This window comes from Panulirus ornatus, chromosome 56 (genome assembly GCF_036320965.1).
Source record: "Panulirus ornatus isolate Po-2019 chromosome 56, ASM3632096v1, whole genome shotgun sequence".
Taxonomy (NCBI): Eukaryota; Metazoa; Arthropoda; class Malacostraca; order Decapoda; family Palinuridae; genus Panulirus; species Panulirus ornatus.
In genome coordinates this window covers 18,262,741-18,277,119 of record NC_092279.1, presented here as the reverse complement: position 1 = coordinate 18,277,119, position 14,379 = coordinate 18,262,741, and the positions used below count along the sequence as shown (strand labels likewise).

At 42.0% G+C, this 14,379-nt stretch overlaps 1 protein-coding gene across 5 annotated transcripts in view; it reads left to right on the top strand.

Annotated features, from left to right (window-relative positions):
* Positions 1 to 3,384: 3,384 nt before the first annotated feature.
* LOC139765980 (organic solute transporter subunit alpha-like) overlaps positions 3,385 to 14,379 on the top strand; it is a 12,871-nt gene continuing 1,876 nt past the window's right edge. The window contains exons 1-9 of one of the 5 annotated variants that reach the window (XM_071694009.1): positions 3,385 to 3,493; positions 4,449 to 4,598; positions 5,125 to 5,276; positions 6,739 to 6,812; positions 7,613 to 7,771; positions 9,212 to 9,323; positions 10,047 to 10,172; positions 12,384 to 12,513; positions 13,282 to 14,379. The exon at positions 13,282 to 14,379 is cut by the window's right edge and continues 1,876 nt beyond it. In XM_071694009.1, coding sequence (XP_071550110.1) covers positions 3,400 to 3,493; positions 4,449 to 4,598; positions 5,125 to 5,276; positions 6,739 to 6,812; positions 7,613 to 7,771; positions 9,212 to 9,323; positions 10,047 to 10,172; positions 12,384 to 12,513; positions 13,282 to 13,718 — 1,434 coding nt within the window. In that variant the 5' untranslated portion in view covers positions 3,385 to 3,399 and the 3' untranslated portion in view covers positions 13,719 to 14,379. The other 4 variants (XM_071694011.1, XM_071694012.1, XM_071694010.1 and 1 more) reach the window with 4 other exon arrangements.

The following is a 14,379-nucleotide window of genomic DNA, read 5'->3' as shown; positions in this document are numbered from 1 at the left end:
AAAAAAAAGATGGAGACTGGAGAAACCTCTCTGCATAACTTAAGCATATGTCTAAAGACAAATTTGCTAACAGAGGAAAGTGTGACAAGTGCCCACAGTTGGAAGTTGAAATGGCAAAGTATGTCTGACAATGAAAACCGACAGAATGAATATGATGTGTCCCGAGGATCAATTTGAAATTTGCCCTGAAACTAAAGAGGAAATAAGGCATCACAGATTATAAGGCGAGCCATGCTTGGTGCACAAGATTTATAAAAAAAAAAATGATTTTGTATTGAGATGGAGAAGGAAAATATCACTGCGTCTTCCACAAGAACATGATGACAAGGTTATTGAATTTCCTATGTTCATAATCCACTTCTTAGTCCCTCCCATCATGCATGGATTTCAACCTAACGAAACTATTACCCATGTATAGGTCGACCTCTAAATTTTTTTCCTAAACATTCGGTCTTAAGAACTCGAACTATACACGAATATATATATATATATATATATATATATATATATATATATATATATATATCCCTGGGGATAGGGGAGAAAGAATACTTCCCACGTATTCCCTGCGTGTCGTAGAAGGCGACTAAAAGGGGAGGGAGCGGGGGGCTGGAAATCTTCCCCTCGTTTTTTTTTTTTTTTTTTTTTTTTTTTTTTTTTTTTTTTTTTCAAAGGGGGCCAGGTGAGGATATTCCCTCCAAGGCCCAGTCCTCTGTTCTTAACGCTACCTCGCTAATGCGGGAAATGGCTAATAGTTTGAAAGAAAGAAAAGAAAGAATATATATATATATATATATATATATATATATATATATATATATATATATATATATTCGAGTCGGTTTTCCCTAACTTCGCCTACACGGTATTACACCGCTAGTTAAGAGAAACATGGCTAGGCTGTATCACTAGGCGTACATGCTCGTCAAAGAACTTGCTCCAAGAGAGTTCATCATTTCCCTGCCACTGGATGGCGTGCAGCCTTGGAGCTGCAGGAACTTATGGAAAGTGTTTCTGGTTAACACTAGAACTATTATATCTCTTACAAAGGAGTCCTAATGTAATTACAATCATGTACATACAAACTGATATAGGGTAAAGAATTATATCTATGCAACCTACTCATTTCCTCTTTTCATATATCATTCCAAAACTACTTTTAACTATATGTATATTTTTCCAACAAGTGAGAAAATATATTTTTCATCTATGCTAAAGTTTACTTTTGAGGAGTTTCAGAAAATAACTACAAAGATCTTTTATTTGGAATGAGTTATATTGTGGAAAACTTGTCGAGAAAGATATACAAGGGCATCATTGTAGGTAGTAAGACAAAGTAGGTAGGAATAGGAGAAGTCTAATCAAACTTTAAATCTGTGTTGACAATTTCAAGTTCTTACGAGCATTTAAGTTACTGATAAAGAGCATTGATAGAGAGAGACAAGACTACCAGATCATCAGACTAATATCTATAATGTTCGAAAAGTTGATAACAATGGCTTGATGAGTATTCAACAGATGTTGAAGTTATGATCCTCATCAACATTAACAAAAGGTCGATGCGACACTTATTTTCTCCGTTTTCTTCGAAAGTCTTGTTTATATTGCTACCTCCATTTCCTATTTCATTACAGGTATGCTCGCTCATATGTTGTGTAAGTACGTACCCCGTCATTTACCATTTAATTATGCTGTGTTACAGTGCCTTGTTATGTTATACTGCCCTGTTCTTTATTGTTCTCTATAGTTATATATATATATATATATATATATATATATATATATATATATATATATATATATATATATATATATATATATATATATATTGAAGACTGTATAACCAATAAATATATTTGAATTTGAAAGTAGACTTGATTATTCCTGGACAATAACGAAGCCAGAATTGAGAGACCTTTAAATTCATGGAGACACAGGGTCAAGTCTCTCTCTCTCTCTCTCTCTCTCTCTCTCTCTCTCTGTCTCTCTCTCTCTCTCTCACGACAGTGTTTCCTCTTCATAACAATAGATTGTACCCTTCAGGTATAATAAAACATGATAAGAATGTAACATTGATACCTTATCAGGAAAATAGAACACACACACACACACACACACAGCATCGGCTGATGTGTGTGTGTGTGTCTACTTAGGAGTGAAGACATGATAGATATACACAAGGATAAGAGACGAGGTAATGGAAGTGGAAAACTCTCTCCATGTATTACGCAAAAATAGTAATCAAACACACAGGAACACAATCTTATCTATACCAGCAAACTCCCACCACCCACACAGTAAGTTCCGACACAATGCTTGCCTTTGTGTTCTTGATTCGAGGAGAACAATGCCATCTGTCCTATTCTCAGTAAGTCATGTGGTTGAGCATCATTTAACTCGCAGTTCCGGCAATCAGTCGTTGGTTCCACTGATTCATCCGGAGAAAGTGACTGTCATATGACAAGAACCCGTGCTAGGCACGCACCTCACGAATTTGAGTTTATCATCCAAAGGTTACGATAAGAAGGAAGAAGTGGGTGGGGGAGAGTCTGTGATATAAATGAGGTATTCTTATGGTTGTTGGATGAGAAGACGGTTGTGAGGAACGAATTGACACGTGATTTAAGGGATAGCGCTCGACTATTATGCCACAGTTGACGTTGTGGTATGACAACCTCATGATCTCCTATGTGTGTTGGTGAAGCCAAGTGTCTGGCGCTGCTCCCATGGCCAAGTTAGTTAACTCAACCAAACGTACAGCTGCAGGAGGAAACTTGGATGTTTTCAAGCTTCAAGAAGACAAGAAGGTTGTGGCTCCAAGTTATCATAAACACATTTATTGCAAGGATGAAAGTTCACTGACCCATACAGACGAGGTCACACTATCTGATACTACCCGACCAATAACCTCATTCGTCTACTGGTATTGCAGCAGTTGTGTTCATTGTTTCCGACCGAAGTTAACAGCTTTTAGAAGAAATAACCTTCTCCGAAGAAAAAAAGAGAAAAAAGAATGAAGAGATCTATCGCTTTCTCCAGAAGATTACGGTATCTGGTAACTGGTTCTGCCTATCTTATGTTGCACAACACATTTGAGTGGAGACGAACTAACAAGTCACGGCTGGTATCAGTGGTAACCTTGCCTGGTAACAGGCGAGGAGTATGAGACGGTTCGAACCACTATCGAATCCGTGTTTCACGTCGGATTCGCTCCCGTTGTCTACAAAGGCAATTTAGTTTGTCTCCTGAATCTGTGTGTAGGTCTGCGTGAATCGTTATCTTTATATATATTCTTTTTTTCTTGTTTTTGGGTTACTTTTCCCTACGAGGCCTAGCTAACATTCAGCCAAACGTGCACACCTGATAAGCACTCTGATAAGGCCGTGCACGCCCCTTATCATGGGATGTGTGAGTGACGCAGCTGTCATGATAAAACAGTATCGGGACGGCGCCGTTCGAACACGGACGAGCCTTCCGGAGCTCCTGTCTTTAGGTGATTTAACCGTAATGATTAATCTCAGTGAGGAAGATCATAGATGCTATAGTGACTCTACGAGCTATTGCTTAGAGGAGAGATAGAGGACGTGTGGACGTGGCCAGCGGGAGGAATAATGAGGAAAGCTAAAGACGAGATAAAACCCATTGTCTTTTAACAATACAGTAAAGACGTTACATCGCGAGAAGTGTTGTCAAACGGAACGCGTGACTGACTGAGTGAAGCGGACGGTGATGGTGTCAAGAAGGGGGAGTGAACAGACGAAATCAGGAAATGTATATAAGTGGTGATTAATAGTGACGAAAAGAGAAACTTGATGAAAGAAAATGAACGTAGCGAGAAGGAAGATCTGGTGGTAATGATGTGTGTATACGAAATGTAAAGAATGTCATGTACAGAGAAATAGATGGAAAGATACATGAGTATGGGTTTCTTGAGTCTTTTAACATGGTCATTGTAAATGAGTTGACTATCATTTCTCAACCACAGTTTCAGTTATGTACTAGTTAGTCTTTATCATTTCAAAGGGAAATCCTTTAGCACTATGATATTTAGAGCAATGTGTTACGAGAATTACCTTATGAATTATACATATTGATCCTACACCTTTGCATTCGCCTTAAATGGAGCACACTTCACCATCACAGCCTTCCTCCAGAATTTTATTTCTTTTCTAGCAATCAAAAATTTTTTAAAAAATCGACCCGGCATTCTTTTACAATGCTGCAAAAATGCACACACACACACACACACACACACACATATATCTATCTATCTATCTATCTATCTATATATATATATATATATATATATATATATATATATATATATATATATATATATATATATATATATAATCACCCGCGAACAGTTACCTCACCACTATGATACGTTTATCCTTGAGATAAACATGTTATGTTCATCTCTGACCATCTCTCATCACATTCCTCAGTTATCGTAGCTATGATAGCTGTAAGAGACTTCATTTCTAACGCTTTGGGAGGAAGTGCCCACAATATAACCATGGGCACCAACGCTATCATCGCCTCTGTGATAAAATGCAACAATTCCTATGTACCGACGACCACCGAATACTTGAATGGTAAGTCCCGTGGATACTTCTTTTGGTAAATAAATTATGCATCCAACTCTTATCCATACAGAGCTTATGTTGACTAGATGATTTTTCACTTGCTATCTCACACACGGGATTGACGTGGGTCGTGTGTATGTTGATGGTGTAAAATGATTACCTTCAGTGAGACAATGATATAATTTGTTGTTTGGAAACTTAGCAATAGAGATGAGTTTTGAAGGTTAGGACACTGACGAAAATCAGCTGTTATGAACATTTGTAAAATTTAGCAAATTTAGCATTAGCTTATATATCTATCTATACAATTATTTATTCATTTATTTATTCATTCATTTATTTATCTATTTATTTATCATTTATGTATCTATTTGTTCATATATATGTATATATATATATATATATATATATATATATATATATATATATATATATATATATATATATGTGTGTGTGTGTGTGTGAAGCATAAAATCGTTATTTTTCTAATATCTTTTTCGTCATGGTCTGCCCTGCACCTCCCACCCACTGACAGTCTTGGGTCCGTACGGCACTTTGCTGCTCTCAATCGGCGGCCTCATCACGGTGATCCTCTACCTCCTCTTCTTCGACCAGGTCTACTTTACCACCGTCCACGCCCACCCCGTCTACCGCAGACATATCAGCTGGATCGCCTCCGTCTATCCGGTCAGTGTCTTTCCCTCACCTAGAGAGAAATTCTCAGTATCTAACACTTCTCTCTTAAGATATTAGTATGAGCAGATCGTATGGTATTTTCAGGTATTCTGAAATTTGAGTTGTTATTAATATCCAAGCTGAAGCAGATAACCTAAATGGTTCGTTGTGATTGGACATAGGCAGTTTGAATTAAGCTGCCACCATTGACAGACTCTCGCTTGCCTGTTTGGTCTCGGAGCGAGTGATTTTAAGTTAATGTTTTACCAACTTACGTTTAATATTCATGTCACTTTACTATTCTATGATATTTATTTTACACGTATTGTATTTTGCACAGTTATGATTTGCATAGGTAGTTCGTATGCTAAATGTTTATTACATGGACAAACTGGCAACATAGTTGCCTAGCTTGAATTCCGCCTGCCCGGCTTTTTTCCCCCCACTCACCACCGGCCTGGCATTTGTACCAGTTGTGTCTATATTCCGAGTGGCGATTCTGTCAGTTTTGGGTGTATTAACCAGTGGTTATCTTACAGCAAAGTCTGTTTGTATGAGCCACAAAGGAATTACAATTGTTGTAACTATATCTCATCTATTCTATATTTGTGATCGTTTAAGAATGATAAGCCTGAGTGACTAAACAGCCCTCTGTTCATTATAATTTGCTCATTCACTTATTCTTGCATTTCATTAGGTTACTTAACCCGTTGTGCCTAGTGCATTATAAGACTAAAGCTTGACGGTGTTTTGATAGATACAATCATACTTCTTAACGTGATAAGGGCTTTTCTTTTTTTACCAAGTCTTCTTAGGGACTAACGACTCATGAGACGGAGTTTGGTTAGCGTTTTCAGTTATATGTATCAGATTATGAGCTTAACCACCAACAAACGAAGCTTCGAACGGTGTATTAAGGCCAAAGTACTTACGATTTCTTCTCTAATATCGAAGAATGTTACGTCATTAGGCCTAATATTAGCCCAAACAATCACTCCAGTCAAACTAGACGGGACACAAGTGTGTCTGGAGACCATGAGGATCCTCGACTCTTAAGAAGAGGAGAAACAATTTTTTAAACAGACTCGCCTTTGACCAAGGATCTGCTTTTACCTACCTTCCATCTCTCACGACGCAGACATAAAAACACTTGAGGGCAATTTGAGAGAAATCACATTTTATTGTCAGTATGTCATTTTTTTTTATATTGACCAGAAAACTTTTTTTTTTTTTAACATTGACTAGAAAACTTCAGTGAAAGTCATTTGAGTGGGTTTTTTTTATATTGACTAGAAAACTTCAGTGAAAGACGTTTGAGTGTTTTATTTCATTATTATTGTCTTGAAAGTTTCAGTGATTGTAATTTTTATAGTCCAGCTATATCTCTGTCCGTCTTTTTCTTCCCGCTACGAGCCAGTTATAAAATTTTTTTATTTTATTTCCAGCGCAAAACTGTCTTTCTTTTTATTTCCAGTTTATGACCTTGATGAGTGTCGTATCTGTGGCCGTCCCCAGAGCTCACAACATATGCACAGCAGCTAAAGTGACGTGAGTATCCTTCGTGCATATTTTTTCTTTTTTTTTCTCAGCATCTCGATCTTGTGCGATCGAAAAAAGTAGATTCAGAAACCAACGAACCATTTCTAAAGTACGTCTGTGACTACTCCTCCCATTTCTAAATCTTCTCTGTAAAAATTTCGAAGTTGTTCTAACAGTTGATTAAGATTAGTCGTCAAGGAAGATTCGAACTATTAGCCTTTCTTATAGGTTTTCTTAAATCCTCCACCTGGGGAAAATTATGTTTTCATCGGAATCATCACCATTCTTCTACACCTATAAGTGACTTGTACATGACCCATCTGTACTTCTTCACCGAGAGATATCTATGTATACCTCATACACCTGTATCTTCTCAGCCATATAGTTAATGTATCTTACCTCATGACCAACAATTATGTGAGTTTTCCATACCTCATGAAAACACATATGACAAGCATTTGATGCTTCATCTCAGTACAACATGACTACTGTAACCCTTTTCACCATCAGATGACTGACACGTCCATATCTTCTCGGTATCATGTGCCTCATACCTCACAATCAGCAGGTGCATCTTGCTCATAGATAGATAATCAATCAACACACTTGTGTCACAAATGCCCAACGTTATCACCGTAACATATCTATCCTTCTAGAAGGTGTGTAACACCTCACCATATACGAGTAACGTGACACATCTATCCTTCCTATCCTTCAGGTGTGTCATGAAAGGGACACACTCGCCAAGCCCTCCCCATCTATCGTGTAAGGTGTACGTAACTATCACTCAGGTAACGCGTTACTACCAGGTACATGTCAGTGGGTATCAGTCACTTCACGGACCTGACGGTGTTGATGTTCGGCAGTGAGGAGGTCATGATCGCCAAGACGGAAGGCGAGCGGCTTAAGCTAAATGTCGGACCCCTCTGCTGCTGCTGCTCTTGCCTCCCATCCCCACCCGTCGGCAGGTGAGTCGTCCAGTCTCCTCCTCCAACACTACCTCCTGATCCAGGACTCTTACTCCTTGAGTTCATGCCTCCTCTTCTTACTCAGTTTTAAGACTTTCATTCGTTTGGTGTCTCTTGAAGAATGTTCACTTTTCCACCCGTTTTCTTTTAAAAGGAACGACTTTCCAGGAAGTTCATCTCGATGCGCTTGAAGTCTCTGGAAGACTCGCACTCTTGATGAACCCTCCCAGCACGTCTCATCTTCAGTATCAACTACATTTCCAGAGATTTTCCTTTTTTTTCTTTTGTCACGTTGACTCGGTCCAGAAAGTTCTTTCCAGCATGCCCTTGAGTTTAGGAAATTTTGTCCAGTTTTCACATCGCTTGAAATGACAGTAATAACACTTCCTAAGCTCATATAATTTTCCAGCGGCAAAATTCTTGACCCGAGATTGTTGCCCTGGTAATGGCAGCCTTGTCCAGGAGAGTTCTCGTCCAGTTTCTGACTCTACATCCAAGTTACCATGTTTGTAACTCTCCATAACATCCCTTTAGTCTCAGTCCAGGACGACGCATGGAAATTTAGCTGAAGTTATCGCACACTCTGCGTAAAGGATGACCGCTGTCTTGAACTGTGGATGGGCGTCGTACTTCCTCCCACACATCGAGTCACTGACAAGGAGGGCGTCGTACTTCCTCCCACTCATCAATTAACTGACAGGACGTCGTACTCCCTCCCACTCATCCAGTAACTGACAGGACGTCGTACTCCCTCCCACTCATCACGTAACTGACGGTCTTGGTAGAGTGTATGACTGCACGGTGAGTATGAGGGGGAGAAAGTGTCCTCCTGCACATTAAGACTGCGAGCATTAAGACAACAGTCTTCTGTGAAAATATCGATTCTGTTTCCCATCTTAGTCGAAACACGCTTTCCTTACAATCCTTTTAAGTCTGTATAGTGGCCGACGGTAGCTGCTGTATCCATGTTAAGTTACGTCACACAGTCGAGGACGTCTGGGCACCACTTACACCCGTGTCCCTCGGTCGATGGTTATAAAGGTAGTACTTAGTTCTGTCTCCCATGGTCGATGGTTCATGTAGGGGGCAGTAATGACATTATCTATACCACACTTTCGACGGTCGTTGCTCCATACCTTATCTCCCGAGAGCGTATGCTGTAACTCTGTCGCTCTCGTGGGCTGACACGGTGTCACACACGTTTGAGAATGTAGAAGCGTCGACCCCATCACCTGAGGTCTATTCCACTGGCCATAATCAACATCAGGAGTGTGTTCATCAAATCACCTCATTTGATATACTACTTCTGCTGATAATGAACTTCATACTAAGTATATTAACTTCTCATTACATCTGGTATAGTCAATAAGTCCTCAATGAATGATATTAGGTTGTAATCAAGGGATTGATTAATCTATTTACTTTCCCTCTGGTGGGCAGGTTCCCTCTGCGCGTGGTCATGTTCCTCTCCAGCCAGCTCCCCTTCACCCAGGCCGCCTACTACCTCGCCGTTCTCATTCTCCTCTCCGCCGACAACATCACCATAGGGAATGTAAGGCACAGGACGTCCCAAGAAGAGCCTGCTCTCTCTCTCTCTCTCTCTCTCTCTCTCTCTCTCTCTCTCTCTCTCTCTCTCTCTCTCTCTCTCTCTCTCTCTCTCTCTCTCTCTCTCCTTCATTATCTCGTCTCCACGTGTGTGGAGGAGGAGTTTAAGGATATTAATAATGTTTCCCCAACGGGAGATGAATTTCCTCATAGATCACCAGGTCTTGCGTTAATCATGGCTTCCCCCATGACATCCTATGTGATCTCATTTTCTAATACATGTGTAAGTCATGGTTGCAAACGACCTTCTATCACTGTAAGATGAACGGTCTTAGAACAGCTACTGATGCATGCTTTTCTTCGTGTTTGGTGTTCGTGTATTTCGTCTGATCGTCTTTCGTTCTATGCTTTTCCATTTGCCCCGTCTGGTCTCCTATTTTTCACCTCTCCTCTCGCCTCCTCCTCCTCCTCGTTCCCTCACTTGGCTTCCTGCTTCAGCCTTCACCTGGCCTCCCATCTTTCCCTCCCTCACCTACCACCCACTTGCCTCCTCCTCCTCCCGTCTGGTCTCTTACTTTTCCTCTCCTCGCTTCCTTCCTCCTTTGTTCCCTCACTTGGCCTCCTACCTCAGCCTTCACCTGGCCTTCCACCTTTCCCTCCCTCACCTACTGCCTACTTGCCTCCTCCTCCTCTTCCTCAACTGTCATCTGACTCTCCCTCCTGCCCACAGGTGAACCCCAGTGGACTCTACCTGTGGCTGAACTTGTTCAACTTTGCCTCCTTCACAAGCGGCGTCTACTCGCTCCAGATCCTCACGCGCTTCTCCAAGGGTCATCTGGAATCTTACGGCTACAGGGTATGTCTCTCTCTCTCTCTCTCTCTCTCTCTCTCTCTCTCTCTCTCTCTAGATGACACATGGGTTTAGAAGGGACACGCTCCGCCACGACGTAGTAATCACTCGCTGGGTCTCTTTTTTTATGAGTTGATCATACCCTCAGATGATTTGATCATTTATCCGTCGTCATGTCTTTATCATCAGTCATCCTGAGTGTCTGTCTCTTCGAATTCCTAAATTCCAACCCCCTCTCCCCTCTTTCTACTCTGAGGGATGAATTACCACAACTAACCCCCCTACTATTCGTGCCGATCGTGCTGCTCGTCCCGATCGCGCTGTTCGTCCCGATCGTGCTGCTCGTCCCGATCGTGCTGTTCGTCCCGATCGTGCTGCTCGTCCCGATCGTGCTGTTCGTCCCGATCGTGCTGTTCGTCCCGATCGTGCTGCTCGTCCCGATCGTGCTGCTCGTCCCGATCGTGCTGTTCGTCCCGATCGTGCTGCTCGTCCCGATCGTGCTGTTCGTCCCGATCGTACTGTTCGTCCCGATCGTGCTGTTCGTCCCGATCGTGCCGATCGTGCTGTTCGTGCCGATCGTACTGTTCGTCCCGATCGCACTGTTCGTCCCGATCGTACTGTTCGTCCCGATCGTGCTGTTCGTCCCGATCGTACTGTTCGTCCCGATCGCACTGTTCGTCCCGATCGCACTGTTCGTCCCGATCGTGCTGCTCGTCCCGATCGTGCTGCTCGTCCCGATCGCGCTGTTCGTCCCGATCGTGCTATTTGTACAGATTATATGACGTTCGTACTGATCATGCAGTTTGCGCCGATTATGCTGTTCGTACCGATCGTGCTGTTCGTGCCGATTACACCAGTCCCTTTCTTATCAAACGCCTCTCGTACCAATCTCCCATTCGTGCACTTCCCTTTAACACGGTGACCAATCATGCCATTTGTGTGTGCATTAGTTAATTACCTTATCATCAGGTCATTGTGGGTAATGTGTCCTCACCCCCTAGCGGGAGGGAGACAATTGTTTCATGGTTGTGTAATTACCTATGTGTACGTAGTGCACGGGGGGGAGGGAGCTTTACCCTTGTTAGAAACCCCACCTCCACCCCACAACCCCCCAATCTCTTAAACATTCTCTATTGGCTATGCAATAACCTCTTGACTCTATGTATCCTGTTAGCATTAACCATGTCCACAGTCATTCTCTTCCGTTCATCCACTACTCTTATAGGATAAATTTGTTGTTTTATAGTCTTGTAAACAAGTTTAGGGTGATGTTTATCTTATCACATCTTTATCTTTTATTCTTTTTATCTTTTCTTCTTTTTTTTTTCTACATAACTTAATGTTATGTCATCTGGTTGCTCCAGCCCTATATTTCGAAGAAGGGTTCCTTGTCCACAAGGTCGATATCTTAAAAACATGAAGATTGTGATCAGGTCACCCCTCACTCTTCTGTCTTCCAAGGTGGGTCAATCTAGGACCTCCAACCTTTCCCTGTAGTTTAGCTGTCTTAAGTCTGGGACCAGGTTTGTTGCTCTCCTCTGGCCCTTCTCTGAAAGCTTCTTTAAGTGTGGTGACCAAATTTACGAAGCAGATCCTTGTCTTGGCCCTTATGCAGGATATGACTAAATCGCAAAATAAAGTTCTTTCACCGTATACCTGGAAGCCATTCTGATATTTCCCAGCAGACAGGTTGTCACTTTAACTGTTCTCTGAATATGGGATTCTGGCGACAGGTCTGGGGTGTTGTCCCCTCCCAAGTTCCTCACACACACACACACACACAGAATCCTGAAGCTTATTTCCTGCTACGTAATTATCATACTGAAGCTTGTCTTCGTTCTGTCCCGTTCTCAAATACATTTTCCTAGGTTGAATTTCGTCAATTGAACTCGCCCTACTGGAAGAGAGACATAGTGTTGTATCCTGTGCTCATCCCACAGGATAAGAGACATAGTGTTGTGTCCTTAACTCATCCCACTGGAATGGATATGGTTAATGTCACCTCCTTAGCTCACCCTAATGGAGGAAGAACAATGATGGTGTTGTGTCCTTAAGACACACACACACACCTATGGAAAGAGAGAGATATCTTTAGTGTTGTGTCCTCAGCTCATCTTACTGGAAGATTTCTAGTAAGGTAATCCTACAAGGGTTTTCTAGTAAGGTAATCCTACAAGGGTTTTCTATTTCCCTTTCTTTTCATTTTCCTCCCAACAGAAGAAGTCTATTTCGATGAGGACGTTGGTGCTGGTGACCAATTTGCAGAGCCTTATCTTCAACATTATGGCCAATTACAACGCGTTTCCCTGCATACCTCCCTACATTCCTCCGCAAGTCTACAAGCAGAGTAAGTCAGTCTACAAGCAGAGTAAGTCTCTATACAAGCAGAGTAAGTCTCTCTACAAGCAGAGTAAGTCTTTACAAGCAGAGTAAGTCAGTCTACAAGCAGAGTAAGTCTCTACAAGCAGAGTAAGTCTATACAAGGAAAGTAAGTCTCTACAAGCAGAGTAAGTCTCTCTACAAGCAGAGTAAGTTTCTCTACAAGCAGAGTAAGTTTTTCTACAAGCAGAGTAAGTCAGTCTACAAACAGAGTAAGCCAGTCTACAAGTAGAGTAAGTCAGTCTACAAACAGAGTAAGCCAGTCTACAAGTAGAGTAAGTCAGTCTACAAGCAGAGTAAATGTCCTCCACAAGCCGTGTCTTTGAAAAGCAGGGAATAGGTCAGGAAACATACAAGTCCCCATGAACAATCAAACAACACCATCCTCACTTCCCTTCGAGGGTCATCAAGCAATTTTTTTCTCCACAGTTTTTCTCTAGTTTACATGAATTTACAGACGTAATGATATCTTCTCATGTGTTTACATTTGGTAGATTGATTCACAATTAATATAATGTCGTTTTTATAGCATGAATCAAAAACACAGTGGTATCTTTATTACATAATCTGCATGGCTTTACAAACAGTATTTTCATGATGTGATTTACAAGAAAAAAACGATGTTTTGGGGACATGATGTGGAGGGGGCTTTACACCCACGGGGTTAGTATATGTGTGTCTGTGTGTGTGTGTGTGTGTAGTAACGCCAGCCGTTTTCTTTACCCCTCTCCAACAGCTGTGGAGAACCTCGTCTACATCTTAGAGATGATGGTCTTGGGGACATTTACCTTCTGGCAATACCGGAACGACCAATTCCAGCATGCTAACCCCGTCGAAGCCTGCTCCTCCCCTCAACACCACCCCATTGCTAACAGCGCCAGCACCAGCTGCAACTCCAGTCACACCTCCGTCAGGAGTACCTTAAACACAGCAGAAGGCATTAAAATCCCCACCATCAACGCCAACGATAACACTTACCCTACGAGCGATTTGAATGGCATCGTCCCTTCTCTGATCACCATTCCGATATCAGACTCCACCTCCTCACCAGCGGTAGCCAATCACCTAAGCTTACGTAGCAGCGGCTCGAGAAAGCAAAGGGAACCCTCGGACTCTGGTGATGCATCGAGAACTATCATTCGCCAGCCGGGGGCTAGACAGAGTGAGAACTGAGGGTTCTTATGGTGCGTCAGCCGAACGCTGGAATGTAAACAACATGGGAGGAGGTCCGTGGAGATGAACAGTATATGGAGGGAGGAGCGAGAACGTCTTGGGACTTCGTTTAGATGATGCGCCGCCGCCGGACGTCCTTGCACACCGAGTGAGGACGGTAGAACAGATGGATTCGGATGTGTGCGCGACCAGGGGTAGTTCCCAAGCGACGTCGTTCGCCCCAGCAACAGCTGATGAGGTATCCATAATGGACAAGATTTAGCGTTCCGTGTGTATTGTCCCTCGATACAGTTCAACGTCAGAGGAAATGATCTACAGGTGGGCTTGTGTTCCTACTAACCCCAACACTGCGTGTGCCAGAAAACATTTTGGAGAAAATATTTCATTTGGATAGTTGACGATCCTCCTCAGACTTAAGTTATTCTTCCTTAATGTAGGATGGATTAGTTCCACCAAATTCAGGGCTTTAAGCCAATATAACCTTTCGTTACATAGCTTAATAAACGTCGTATGAAAGTCATAGGTCATTACAAAATGTACTCATTAGATAACTTATCTTCAACCCTCATCCCTACACTAATGGACTGTGTACCTCTAAGTTCTTTGTCGATCTCTATGATCTTAAGGAAGAACTCGCTAGCTGCTGGGGAACTGGTTTAAT